The 15,065-nt window shown below is 38.2% G+C and overlaps 1 protein-coding gene across 4 annotated transcripts in view; it reads right to left on the bottom strand.

The window, feature by feature from the left end:
* The window catches only part of arhgap36 (Rho GTPase activating protein 36), a 75,500-nt gene that overhangs the window by 22,203 nt on the left and 38,232 nt on the right, over nucleotides 1–15,065 (bottom strand). For all 4 annotated transcript variants that reach the window (XM_040031192.1, XM_040031314.1, XM_040031111.1 and 1 more), the window contains exons 2-3: nucleotides 11,802–11,958; nucleotides 466–534 (exon numbers count right to left, since the gene is read on the bottom strand). In XM_040031192.1, coding sequence (XP_039887126.1) covers nucleotides 466–534; nucleotides 11,802–11,958 — 226 coding nt within the window. The remainder of the gene's footprint in view (nucleotides 1–465; nucleotides 535–11,801; nucleotides 11,959–15,065) is intronic.

The raw sequence follows: 15,065 nt of genomic DNA on the forward strand, positions 1-15,065 counted from the left end.
AAATGGGGTTCTTCATTTTGTTAGTCTGACTTTGTTAGTTTCTTTGTGTTTTTGGTTTAAATGTAATCATTTGTTGCAAAAAAAAATCCCAAACATATTGTAGATGATAATTATAGCTCTACTAAAGAAGTTAAACTTGCAGTTTGTTCATTCATTATTCACTTGCGGTTATAAAAACAATGAAGCACCAGCTAAGTGAAACTTCCAGGATTTAGAATTCAGTCCTGATCCATTTGTTCTTTTTAAACAGTGTTTCAAGTATGTGTGGCCATTAGTGGTTAGTGGTGGTAAAAGCCACTGGACTCCAGTGGTGTATGTGGTTATGTAGCTTCAGCGGACAGAAGGGACATTGTGTTTGATGATAACATTTAGCGTAACAGCCTGTGGGGAAACACATTCACAGTTTATAGCCGCAGACGGGATCGTGTTTACCCACTTCTATGGTTTGGGGTTTCATGAACTCACCTCGCTCTTTCTTTTCCTTTGAAAAGGAGTCAAACTTCCTGCGCAGAGATTTTCTTCGCTTGTGAGTTTCTGTGGGAAGAAAGAAAAGGTCACAGTCAATACAGTTTGTTTGTGGTGCTCAAGTATGTGTTTGCTTTAGTTTGAACAATGAAGTCTGTGTCACAGTCGGTCTGGGATGTCTGTCTTTTGTTACTGTTGTACATCAATGAGATGTGCCCATCACCAGCTTTTATCTGTACATGAACCCAAATACTACCATCCATCCATCCGTCCATTGTGTACTCCTTACTATAGAGTGAATTAGTTCAGTTATACTTCATTTCCACTGTACATTTGCTTTTTGTTTCAGCAGTCTGTATTAAATAGAAAAAAGTCCTTATTTCTGAAAGTTATTTAGTTTTTGTAATTTTTCTATTAGTTTTAGATTTTTTTCTTTTTATAATATGATGTGTATTGATCAGGGAAAGAGTTACAAAGTTCAGAACAAGTTTCATGACCCACGGAGAGAACACTAAAGCCTTGGAAAACCAACCCCGCCAAAACAAAACTGTGTATCTAAAACTCAGCATTTAAATTTTTTAACTAAATCAATTTCTAACAGTCTTACAGCATTATGTAAAATTGTCACAATTTTTAATGTACTAATTTCTGATTATGAATAATTATGAATTTTCCTGTTTTGGTTGGTTTTTTAAAACCTGATTGGTTTATTGACTGTCCTCGTCTGCTTCTCTGTATATAAAAGAAGTATTTTATTGGGGCATTAAATTAGATTTAGGCTTTAAACAGCACTCGTTTGGATTTGTGTACATGAACACGAACTAATTAATTATATTTTAATGAATATTTTATGAGACCAAGCTGGTATATCAAAGGTATGTGGTGGAGTAAGTATAAATGTATTAAATCCATACTTATAACCTTGATCATGGAAGTAATATGTCCTTTTAAACAGACACCACCAATCAGGCTCACCCTCAATACGACATTTACTTTTTCTTTTCCTCTTCGTCTCACTTGTTATCTTCTGCTTTCACCTCTTCCTCAGTTCCAAGACGAGAGCAGAACCTTTTCAATAGACTGAGTCTGTTTAGTGTTTTTGAATAGCCCACTCTGTCTAATGGCCCTTGACATGCTGGATGAAGGGAGATTTGTTGTTGCATGTGTGTATCTATAAGTAAGATACATAGAGAGAGGTAAATAAATCGAGGAAAAGTATCTTTGAAGATAATAAGTGATTGTAAGAAAATGCCAAAACACAAAATGAGCTCTGCCAAAAAAAGATTTTAAGACTGAAATCTACTTTAGTACGAGAAAAAAGGATGGAGAAAAGATTTACCTGATGTACCTTGAAAATTCAATTTAAGGCGACACAGTACCACTACATGCCTGTTTTTTCATGCGCTTTAAATTTTGACATTTTAAATATATTTTACATAAATGTATTTGTGACCAAAATACAGATATTGTATAGTAAAGCTTCACGATAGTACCCCCCACCATGCCTCGTAATTTCATAAAAGAAATGAAATCATCGTATTATAGTCAAGATTACTGATTGTTTACAGATTTAAATATCTACACCTAATACTTACACTGGCAAGCTAGCTTAATACATGATAGCTGATTGCTATACAGCTTTCTTTTTGGCTCCTGACAGTATTTCTTCAAAAAAAACCAAAAAAACAACCTCTGTTTAAACTCTATGTCAACTAAAAGACAAAAACAACCATTTCAGTTGCCTTAAGGTGCTTTATATTGTAATGCAAAGACTGTATAGACTCCTACACTTTCTATAAAGGTCTTGGCTGGATAGATGTAAAACCTCATTTTCATAAATTTCATAAAACTGACAATGCAAAAAAACATTTGAGTGTACCTAATAATTTGGGGAAGATTTCTGATGAAATGTTTACCCTGCCTGGGTTTTTCCCCTTAACTTCAGTCAGAGCTGAAAAACAACCACTGCTGACATTTCTACTTCCTCTTCGCATTTTTTTAATAAAATACTGTGAACTACATCCCCAAAACAGAAAATCTGACGGTGTGCATGTTTTGTTACAAGTGGGATATTTTTTATTTTTAGGAACTCTACAGCCTCGCACTCTGGCTTGTGTGGACGAAGCCTTTGTTTGCTTTAGCAAAGCTGCTGTTTAGAAATCACTAATTCAAAGTCAGACCTTTTCCCTATTAAGGAATCACTGCTGTTACCTTCATGGCAAGTAATGCTGCCCGGCCTGTTTGCGGCACTTTAAAGTACGGACATTCTTTTCCCTCTTTTTTCCTGCTTTAATCAAAAAAAATAAGAAAAAAATGAAAGTAGCAGGGAGCAGATGAAGACTGCTGTGTGCTGCTGGGATAAAGAGGTCAAATTCTCATGACTGCAGGAAATTAAAGTTTATTTCCAAAGCACACAGCCCCTCCCATTGAACGCACGCCTCATCCAGCTGAGGCTGATCTGCTACTGATGAGTGTGTGCATGTACATGTGTATGATTACATAATGCACATTCACAGGGAGATAAGGTGACAGACAAGACAAAAACAAAGAGGGGATAAACAGCCCAGGCTTTGATGTTTAAAAGACTCGGCTACCTTCCTGCGCTCCGACTGAAGATGTTTGACGGAGGAAATCAAGGAAAATGATGCATTCAATGTCAATCGCAGGTATCTAAAATCTCCTGCAGGCCTAATGAACAACCAGAAACATTTCATGCATGTTGCTACCTCTGCCAGATCTATTTTACAATCTATGACTGGCTGATTAAGAAGTGCAGACGTGCAGGTACAGTGTTTAAATTCATTCAGAACCTCAATGTCACACTATTTGTCTGAGCTGATTGTTAAACAGGCCACCTTTATTTATTACTGATGAACAAACGCATGGCTACTGTTTTGGATTTTATCTCCTAACCCCAGTTTACTATCCCATTTTGGTTGTTGTTTGTTTGTCTCTTCACCCTTTTTGGCTCTGACTGATATTTGCAGCCCCTGAGGTCAAGTGTGCCGGATGCAGGGGGGCAAGGGACCACTGAATCCTTCCCATCTACTCCGAGACTTCTGGTAAAATAATTCAGGAATCGCAGAACAGGCACGTGTGCTTTTTTTTAACTTCTTATTTGTGAGTAATACCACTGTGACTTTGAACTGGAGCAATACTGGCAGGACAGATGCTGTTGCGTTAGCCGATTGTTAGGTTTGCTTAATTATGTTCTTAGATCCTTAAAAATCATCAGATCATACATGCACAATGAACATGGCTGCAATAATATGCAATAATATGAGTCAGTTGCCTCGAACAGCCCATACTTTAAGCAATGTTTTACTCTATGGTGTTCTTTTTTTCATGTGTTGCAGGCATAGGAACCAAATGTAAAATTAACATAAACATAAGCAGGAAACACAGAGGCAAGTAACTGACACTGGGGATGGGTTGATAGATGTTTCAAACACTGCTCCAAAGTGTGGTTAAAAACACCCATGTCACATGACCATGGCTACATGTCACCGTGGTGACAGGTCTCTCTAATTACACTGACTGCCTGTATCCTCATTATATACTGCCACTTCATTAGGTATACCTATTCAACTGCACCTTTACACAAATATCAGCCAATCAGCTCTGTGCATTTAGACATGGGTGGTGGCTGATGAGGCCAAAGGAGAATGGTCAGACTGCTTCAAGGTGATAAGAAGGTAGGCAACAGTAACTCAAATAACTACTTGTGCTTACAAAGGTATGCAGAAGAGCATCTCTGAAAATGAAACAAGGTAAACTTTGAAAGGGATGTGCTGCAGCAGCAGAGACCACAAAGTGTGTAACTCCTGTCAACTAAGAAAAGAGAACTGAGGCTAGTGAGGCGATGTTTTATCAGGCAACAGAGCATCATTTAAACTCCAGCCTAAGTATTATTGCTGACCACATCCATCCCTTTATGACCACAGTGTCCCATCTTCTGATGGCTGCTTCCAGCAGGATAACAAACCATGTCACAAAACTCAAATCATCTCAGACTGCTTTCTTGAACACAACAATGAGTTCACTGTACTCAAATGGCCTCCACGGTCACTTGATCTCAAGCGAACAGAGCACTTTTGGGATGTGGTGAAACAGGAGATTCGCATCATGGATGTGCAGCCCATAAATCTGCAGCAACTGTGGGATTCTGTCATGTCAATGTTTCCATGTTTCCAGCATTTTGTTGAATTAAGACAGTTCTGAAGTCCAATGCGGACCAACCCAGTACTAACAATGAGTAACCAGTGAAGCAGCCCGTGCTCATATATTTCAGATTATCAAAGCATTGAAAGGTTTTACTCTTTTTAATGCATAACTTTTTATATCTTGCTGCTGTATACCTGACTAGAAAATCATCATCGCAAAGATGCTCACCTGGTTTAATAAATATTTAAGGATCGTAAGCACAAATCCAACTACAGGTAAAAAGCCAAGAGTTTTAAGTGTAAATAGGACAGACTGAGATGATCCAGGGAAGTAATAAAAGGACAAAAAAGAAAAGGAAGGAAAACGAGAGGAAGTGGAGAGAGAATTAGTTTGCAGTCCCTGCAGAGCAGCGACTCATAAAACAGGGCATGAGAATGAACTCCAGACCACACCAAATAAGAGAAAAATCTGTTACACAAGTACCAACACACTTCACAAAGAATTCCTTGGACCCTGCCAGCAAAACTAAAAACCACACTTGTGATGCATAAAACATTCAAATACCTGCATACGGGGGCCACGCACAAAAATAAATGGAGAGTGGAATATATACAAACTGTACAAGCACACTGGAGAAGGTTTATGGGAGCGATTTGTCCTTCAGTTCCAGCAGGATGAAGCACCCAGAGAATAAAGGGAGCGGGCACATAGAGAGAAAAGTGAGATGAAACGCGAGGAATGAAAACACGTACGGAGATGGGGAGGGAAAAAAGCAACAAAAGACGGACTGGAGGGAGGGAGCGCAACGGGAGGTGATGCTGAGACTGTAATAGACTGGGTGGCCTGGAGAGATTACAGCCCAGGGGAGAAACCGAGGAGGAATATTCCCACACTTACTCAGAGAGCACTTTGTCTGTGAGACGGGCCGAGGAAACTGTCTCACAGGACACAAAAAATGACAGCCATTTTAACTTTTACTGATCCAATTTGGAGCTTAGGGAATCTTGGTGACTGAGATGTGTGAGAGCTGAAGGAGTCATTTTTAAGGCAAATAAAATGAGCTTTTCTAAGCTCGTCACAGTTTTTCATAGATAGCAGCAGCCGGTTTTCTTTTTCCAGATTAAGTGTATTAATAACTGCATTACATCACCTTTAGGCATATATACACTGTGAGCTTTTAGTTCATTTACACATGCACTTATATGGTCATTTACTACAAATAAAACAGTCTGTTAGGTTAAATAATCGATTTATGTTCTGCTTTTCTTACACAAACCTCTCCGGTTAATTAAGTTCTTCACATCTGCTGCCGCTGCTGCTCATTACCCAAAAAGTTGACTTCATAAAGAAACAAGGAAAGTATGAATGTGAGCTGTTTTACAAGCTGCACGCCGTCTCGCTCTCACTGGGTTTACGTATCTTGGAAGAAACTGTTTGGGTCAGTGAGTCTGCTGTTTACAACATCACTAAATCAAAGCCGGCTCTTTTTCAGGAGCACAAGGCACTTAAAGCAGCCAAGTTTATTTCGTCCACGTGGGATATTTGTGAAGTTTATGTTGGAGCATTAAAATCACATATGCTAAGGACATCTACCATGATAGTAGTGATCACCATGGGTGGGGGGGACAAAAACAAGTAAGAAAACAGACGGTATAAAGTGAAATAGTCATCTTTCCCATTAACGTTACTGTTTAATTGAACCCTGACCTGATGGGACAAACACACATATGAACAAGAGAGAAGAACAAGATTTCCCAAAAGCACGGAGCACGGGGAGTCTCACAGGATGTGTGACACATTAGAAACATTGTCTGCTAAAAGTAGATTTTCTTGGAGCATTAATATCAAAACAAGTGTTCACTCTAAAGTGTATTTACATTGTAAGGGCATAAAACGTGACTCACAACATGGGTAACATATGCGTTACGAAGGTTCCTCTCTTGTGAGACTTTAAGTAATGCGAGAAGCCAATAAATTTGTAACAGAGCATTGGACAGACTAAACAAGATCCCACTGAGCAACAATGATAACATTAGATGAGCAAAAGTAGCGTTTTATGTCACAACATCATTAAAAGATTACTGGACAAATTTCCATTATATTGACATAGAAGTTCACTTACAGATGCTTAATCTTGTGCTAAACATAGCTAAAAATGTCCTCTTTTTACAAGGGTAATCACAATATGTGTTGACTGAAGTCAGAAGTTTCCAGGGCGTCTTCGCACTAAATTCCACCACACATACTTATTTTGGACATGTGTGAAAATCCGAAAGAGCTGCTGAAAGAAATAGACTTTGAGTTTGTTTTGGATGCCTCAGATGTTTGTCAGACATCCAGAGAGTGGACATCTAGCGAGCGACTAGACCTTCAAACAAAGCCTTGTATGTACAGATACCCAGATACTTCGGTGAACAACCAAAACACCCACACGTTCGAAACTTTTAAAGCTGATTTAAACATCTAAAGACCTCCAACAAAAGGTCCTGAACTTTGTAGATCAGTCAAATGCAGAAAGTGTAAACATCCACAGACGTCTTGAACGTTTCTGTCCAGTGCTGGGTTCCTCTCTCCTTATGTTGTCACCGCTACAAACAATGAGTGAGGAAAACAAAAAAAAAATACAACTTAGAAGGCACACTTTGAATCTGTTGAGCTGCAGCACGGACCGGCAAATTTAATGAGAAAAGAAAACTGACACCTAGCAAACTTTAAACATTCAATCCGATCCATTTAGAGAAAAGAAATCATACATCATATATTTGAGCATATTTATTTGTTAAGTGAATATTAAAAGATAGTGCAGCTGGTGTTACCAGTTCTCCAATGCAGTCAATAGACTTTAAAAGATGGCCACTTGATGTCTCCTGATGAATAAAGAGATCCTGACAGAAAATCTCATGCTGGGCATTTTTGAATCTGACCAACCAAGGGTTAGCCATTTGGTTATCGTTAGATGCACCTGTTTGCGTATCCTGTTTTTCCTCTATTTCATTGTAATAGTGACCACAATTTACTAAATGAACAAATATTTTATTAAATAAGACTTTAAACTAACAACTGAGACCGTAAACTCATTGAGAAAGTTTACTGAGATGAAGGGCGAGGAGGCAGAAAGATGATTTTGTCTATATTTCTGTGCAGCTGGGTTTGTTTTGGCAACCACAGAATTTACATTTATGGCGATTTTCAGGCAGCCACATCCATCGTTTATGTGAAGATTGAATCACAGCTAGAACATGAGGCCAGTGTAAAACCTGCAGGTAAAAAGGGCAATGCAGGTGTTTTATTTAAATATGCTCAAGTTAAAGCAGCTAATTCAGAAGGTCTCATGTAGTGGAACCTATAAAAACCTCATGGGACTTTAAACGACGCAGAAAATGGGAGAATTTTTTCCCCCATGTATTCATGTGTGGATTGTAAATAGTTAAATAGTCCTATTATGTCGTAAGAAACTGGGACTGTTGTGGAGGGCCGCTCAGATAAGTGCGGCTCTCTACAACAGTCCAAGCTTCTTATGTGGGCCATTGGAAAAATGAATTCCCCACTCGTGCTTTGGATAATTTTAGGCATGAAATTAAGGTGAATTAAATTACACTTCTTTTTTTTTCATTAACACAGGAATTTTGTTTACAAAAAATCTCCACAAGGGCCTGTAGGCCCATTTTGGTGCATGCATGCATTGTGAAAAGTTGCAGAAGTAAAGTGGTCGTATCCCAATTGTAAATTTTATACTCAAGGGGAATTGTAAAGCCCTTGATATAATTGAGCTCCACTGTTTATTTGAAAACTTAAGTATACCCAGCCTCAATCAGTGACGTAGTCAAAGTTGAGGAGGTTGAAGGGTTAATAACCCTGCAAGAGAACAGTAGTATGGGAGAGAGCTTCTGAGTCTGAGAAAAGAGGCTTACATACCAGCTGGTCTCACAGGCGAAAAGCCACCAACAGATCCTGATCATACAAAGACACCAGTTGAATATTTCCATATTTCCTCAGCATCAGCCCTAGTGATCCTCCTGACCTCACTGACCCTACCAGCCTCAATAAACACAAGAGGAAACCTCCTGGTCTGCAGTCTGTGAGGTGTGGGAGGAATTTGCAGTTTATTAGTGAATCTAGCCCACTTTATTAGATGGCTTGAGTCCTTCAGAGTTCAAAAGGGTACACAAGATTTACATGTAGGTCTGATGTAAGACTAAGAAAACCAAGCACCACCAAAGCCTGAATTTGGGCAACTCAGTGTGGCAAGAATTAATTTAAACTACATGAAACACTGCTATATCACTTTGTCTCCTTCACCACCACCTTTACAATTCAGTTCAGATACAGTTTGTAAAATATCAACAGTATATGTCAGTGTACAGCAGATTGCACTGTAATTTGGTTTTCTTACTCCTCCCAATTCAAGTCCATAACCCTTGACACAGTGGGTACCTTCCTCTGTAAGTAAGTATAGCCTGTCAGTCTAATGTTTCCATTAGTCAACAATTTGTGTCCATGTCTTTTTTGTTCTGTCTGATGACAGCGATACTGACATGAGTTGCTAACTTTTCTCTTGCTAAGAGCTGCTGTTAGCTGTTGTTTTTGTTACTGTTAGCTGCTTTTAGCCAGCACTGGTGAAACTTTCTTTGAAATAGATCAAACCTTATTGTATCCGGATACTCACTCAATAAACTGATGCAATGTGAGAATGTAACTTTTTATAAGAGGTAAAGTGTGATTTTTAAGCTACTCGAGCCTAACGTTAGCTGGCATAATTTTAGGTAATGTTAGCATTAGCTAATGTTAGCTTATAACCAGCTTTTATTGTTGGTTAGCTGGCTTCTTTTCAGCCATCACATCTGCTGAAAAGAAGTAACTGCCACAATATTAGGAACAAATAAAAATATTTATGCATGTTTTTGTGTGTCAGTTCAAGAGAGGAAGTTCGAGTCAAGGAAGAGGATGAGGTATAAATGAGGGCGGGGAACGAAATCGTGAGAAAGTGAAAATGGAAATATATATGCACAAATATCAAATAGTCATGTATAGTTTGGAAGAACTAATTCATTAAATTACAAGTAACCCATAAGGTGTACTACATGTGTGCCAAGTCTCTAGCCACATACTTGGTGGAACGACAATGGCCATCTCTTTAAATGGCAACAACGCACAGGTTACAACCCCTGTTAACGTGCTGACATTTGAACCTATGCTTCATCAGTCACCATTTTTACATTGTTACACGAAAACTAAATAGCCATATCTGGAAAACCCACACCCCTGTAAAAGCAGTGTTTATGCAACACTACTGCATAAATCAAGTGTATTAACATTCAACAATTCGTCCACAATTGTGGGAGTTCCTGCTGCAACAGGTGTCTCCCATAGCACATTTTGCCATAATGACTCACACCAGGACTGCTGCACAAGTTTAAAATCAAAAACAAAACAATACCAGCTAGACTATGACTTGGAAACAGCAGTACTGGTCGGTGGTTTAAGAAGTGAATATTACCTTGCTATCTCATATCATCACCCCTAGCGGTGGGAAAAAAGACAAATCATGACCCTATCCAATGCTATTTGAGATAAAGAGTCAATTAACAGAAATCACGTTGCCTCCCTTTCCCCTTCCTTATCAATCTGACACCCTGGATTCTGTTCCAGATGATCCTTAATGTCTTCCTGTTTTATGCTCATTCCTCAGATTCACAGACAAGCTTTTATGGCTCCACTGGCAGACTGAGTTGTTGTTTTTGCTTTAGGGCAGTTCAGTCTAAGTTTGGCTGAGTGTGGCTAACCAAACTGGCGCAATACTCACCAGGTCATCGTGAACTTTTATTCTCAAACTTCATGGAGACCAATCCGCCTCACCACTAAGACTGACTAATGAAATTGAACTGCATTAAATTGGCAGAAATGGTGACAAAAACAAAGTTGTCCTTCATCAATTTCACTATTCTGGGACGCTATTGTAATGGAGTAACTATCATGCCCTGTCCCTATGAATTTCATGGCCGGACATAGCATTTTTTCACGTTTTTAAACCTTTACCTCCTTGCCTTCCCTACAGGGGATTGTGCCAAATTTAAAAACTGATTTGCAACTTAAATGCTATTTCAGAAATCAACAGAAACACAAAACATACTCTGGCAACACTTGAACTCTGGCTATCACATGTCTATGCAAGTTACACAAAGTTTAGGCCCATTTCCAAACAATTACTTTCACATGTGACTTAACAGCATTCTCAATTATGTGTCAGAGGAAACTGATTTTCTCTCAGATTGGGGTTATTTGTTATGTTTCACAATTACATAACTTATTTACTATTTATAGTTTAACTTTTCTAAAGTCGCCCATTTTCAGTAAACCAATAAAATGTAAGCCGATGTAGGACTTGGCAGCCTGGAAACCCAGAAATTACAGGTTATCCTTCCACGATGGTCAATGTAACGAAGGGTGTCTTTTAACTCAAATAATGCTGCTTTTTTTTATTAAAAAAAATCAAACCAAATCCTTTTGATGCCTCAAAACCAGTAAAACCTAATACTATGAAACCAAGGTAATAAGGAGGTAGATGTGACTAAGAAGGATAATCCTCAAGACTTTTATATCCTCCTGAGAACCAAGGACAAAAGAATATTCCTATTTAACTTTATTTATGATTTCCTGCCTCTTTGGAGCTAAAAGAAGCCACCCAAACACATGACATATTAATATAAAGCCCAGGATGTCCTCTGTTTAGTGCCTCAGGAGTTAGTAGGGTAGTTCAAACAAGTCAGAAGATACAGACTAAAAACAAATTCCCATTACAGAGGGCATAAATGAATAGGCCAGTTCTCAGGATGATATGGCAGACAAATGTTCAACTCCCATGACGCCCATTTTTGTTTAGTCCCAGATTCCATCAGTCCAAATTCTTTCGGGTAAAGATCAAATATGTATGCCTTAAACTAATTTAAGGCCTTGTATGCCTTAAATTTTTTAAATTTTTTAAAAAAAATTAAAAAGAATTTTTTTTTAAAAATCTTGAATATTTGAGCCTCCAAATCAATAAAGGTAGTATATGAGTGCTAATAAAAAATGGAAGTACTTTGGAAAATATTGAGGAATCGAGTTAAGAAATCAGTTTACACTCAACCACCATCAGATCCTTTAGAAACACCATCTCTGTCCTTCCCCCTTACCTTTAGGGATGCTGATCTTGAAGTCCAGGTCCCTCTCCTCCAGGTGGTACAAAGCGACTTCCTGTAACCTGGCTCGCTCCAGCTCCGATAGGCTCTGGATGGGAACTGGCTGTAACCGCACGCTCTGTCCCAACATGGTGGCCCACGTGTGATCCCCCTGCAGAGAAAAGAGATGGTTAAAGGATACAGAGGACACAAAAATACCTATAGAAACACAAGCCATTAATCAACGGGTACCAGATGGTCTTCAAACTAAAAAAACAAAACAAAAATCTCCACTGACATGCAATCTCTGACCATTGCCAACCAACCATCAACTACTTAAAGGCAAAAAAAAATCTTCAAAAGCAAAAACAGAGAATTCAGCTGTGAGTAAGCACACATTTATGTGCTTTGCTTTTATCACTGTGTAACAAGATAAAGAAAGAGACCATGTTTCTTGTCAAAAAAGTCAGCGTGTTCATTTGTTTTCACTAGTCTTAAGCCTGTATTTATTTTTATTCTTAGCCTTTTATTACAAAAACCTATTGTGATGCCCTTTTTGTCTGTTGACCTTGAGATCTTTGCACAGTGAAAGCTCATTAAATCTCTGCAGACACAACCTGACCTTTTAAAAAAGGGGGAAATCCACAAGTTTAACACAGGAAGCCTGCATTTGTCATAACAACAAACCTAAATTACATTGCACATTTTATACTAAGTCTTCTGTGGCTCTAGATGAGCCTGTTTATAAGGGTTATTGGGGCCAATCTTGGTATAAAACTGCTTGATTAAAAAAAAATAACTCAACTTTAGTAATTTCGAAGAATAACCCTTTCTAACTCATACAAAAAAGAAAAAACAAAACAAAGGAAATTAAAAACACTGTATCAAGGATTTCTACTGTTTTACTTAGTGAGGTTTAATCTACAAACATTTTCAGCTTTTTTCTGCTTGAAGGCAACATGATAATAATATTGGTGCATCAATAAATGGAAGTACTATAAGAAGTAACCATTACCAACTGCAACTCCAGATTAGTCTGCTTTACTGTATCTCATATTGATAAAATGTCATTAATCAAAAGGTATTCCGATTTCTTTAAATCTATCTTTGCTTAGAGCCTAGATACCCCCTTAATTCTCTAGCAGGCTGCCAAACATCTTCATAGCGAGCACTGGCTAAAGCTGGAAAATATTAAGATTATACAACAGTGTACAAACAGGACCTGATCTTGAATGGACAACAGGGAAATTAAATCTGCTTTTAAAAATGAGTTTTCACCATTCCTCATTTAAATATTTATCTTCTGAAACAATATTCAAAAACTCACCACACTATCAATGCCCTAGCAATTTCGAACTATTTCAAGGTGGGAATTTTACATTTTCAAGTAACTTGGAGGGAAACTTCTAAATCCATCCCAAAGCAAGTTTCGCAGTTTTCACATTTTTGTGATTTTTTCCCTAAACTTAACCTGTATTATTTAATGTAAGTAAGGCTTTTTTGTCCATTGTGGCATCAGTTTGAAGCCCAAAATATTAAAATGCTACTATCTCTGTAAGGTGGTACGATTGAACTGCACAGTTTAAACACAAAGTCATAGATGGTATACATTGTAACGTATCACTGTACACACACTATATATTATCATGCTCCTTAGTTTACTTGAAGGCCCAAAGTGTTTAAGAAGTACTTCTTTGCTGTGGTAAACATTTCAGTGGTTGAGACACAGTCACAGATCGAATAAGCTAAGAATTAGCTTAAAGTCTTTTGAAGGCATTGTAAGTGTTAGGGCTGATCCCAGTTTCTCTTTGGAAATGTGGAAAACATTCAATTTTAACCTCAACACGGTTTACCTTCTACTAGATTCTCACCGAGCAGCAGGTAGGAGGGCAAGGAGCTAAATCACAGAGCTAATAAATAAGGATGGAGATGAAGAGTAGAAGAAGAATGGTAGAATCAAGAGATTTTAAGAGATGCTAAGAAAACAGGAAAAACAACATCAGGTGAATATTGAGAGGAAGCGCGGAGGGGTAATGGGGGGAGTGTTTGATGGAGGGATGAAGCGGCCGCAGGTTAATAAGAAGCAGACAATCACATTCCAGATCTTAAGTCTGTGCTCCACAACCCGTTCACCCTGTCAGACAAACATGTGTTTCTAATATATGCATGCTGTGCGACTTTTCAGAGAGCCCAAGCGTATAGGAACTGTGCAAATCAAGTAACCAATACGTCCAAACTGTACCGTCGTCTTTAGCAACTCATTGATTTACTTCTATGATCTGAGGTGACTTCAAACCACCTCTGTTTGCCACGATGCCAATGGTTGTTCTGGTTCACCACATTGGGGTTAGGTTCCCCACTCTGGTTGGAGGATTGTGCCAACTTCTGTAATCTTTTAGTTTGTAAAAATTACATCCAGATGAGATAACTTTACATCTTTGTGCCTCAAATTCTTGTGGCGTGTGGTTAAATGAAACCGCATGGGAAGTTTGTAGGGAAATGTCTCTTTGTTAAAAACTAAAGGAGATCTGAAACATGACAAGAAGGTCCTAAGCCAAAAAGATCTAAAGACCCCACTCCTTTAGACTTTGACTATGCATTGTATTCAATAAACATTTACAGTACTTTGGATGAAATAATATTCTCCACAGGTGTCAGATACAATTAGCAAGGAAAAAGTAAAATATGACAAAAAATGTAGAAGAGAATAACTTTATACTGAAAAACTATTAACTAATAGGATCATATTTAGGGACAATATGTTTCTCTGCTGATTATTCTAAAAAAAATTGACAAACTGTCGGTCAACTCCCAAACTAAAGCTGAACTTCATGAAACTTCGTGAAAAGCCGGAACATAGCATCAAAGTTGAGATGACCTAGTCGTCGTCCACACCCTCCTCCTCCCTGACCTCCAAATTTGGGTTGTTTTGTATATAAGAATAGTTTTGTTCAGCAACACAAATCAAAAGATTAAAGGTTGTGATTACGTCACCAACTGCTGTGAAATTAGTTTTGTACTAATAACTCCACAGCAGTCTAAAGAAACTGGCTGCAGTTCAGGGTGTAGCATATGGTGCTCATGAGCTAGCCCCAAATGAAATGGCTAGTAGACCCAACCCACTTTTTATTTTAGAGTCCAGAAAAAGACCACTAATATTATGTTTATGGATTTTAATTGTTCCCATAAAACACTAGCATGCTGCTGATGCATGCCAGTTGGTCTAGTAAGGTTTTACAAACAGTTATAAACAACAGCTAACATGAGAATTGTGGTTAA

This window comes from Simochromis diagramma, unplaced genomic scaffold, assembly GCF_900408965.1.
Source record: "Simochromis diagramma unplaced genomic scaffold, fSimDia1.1 OVJJ01000382.1, whole genome shotgun sequence".
Lineage (NCBI taxonomy): Eukaryota > Metazoa > Chordata > Actinopteri > Cichliformes > Cichlidae > Simochromis > Simochromis diagramma.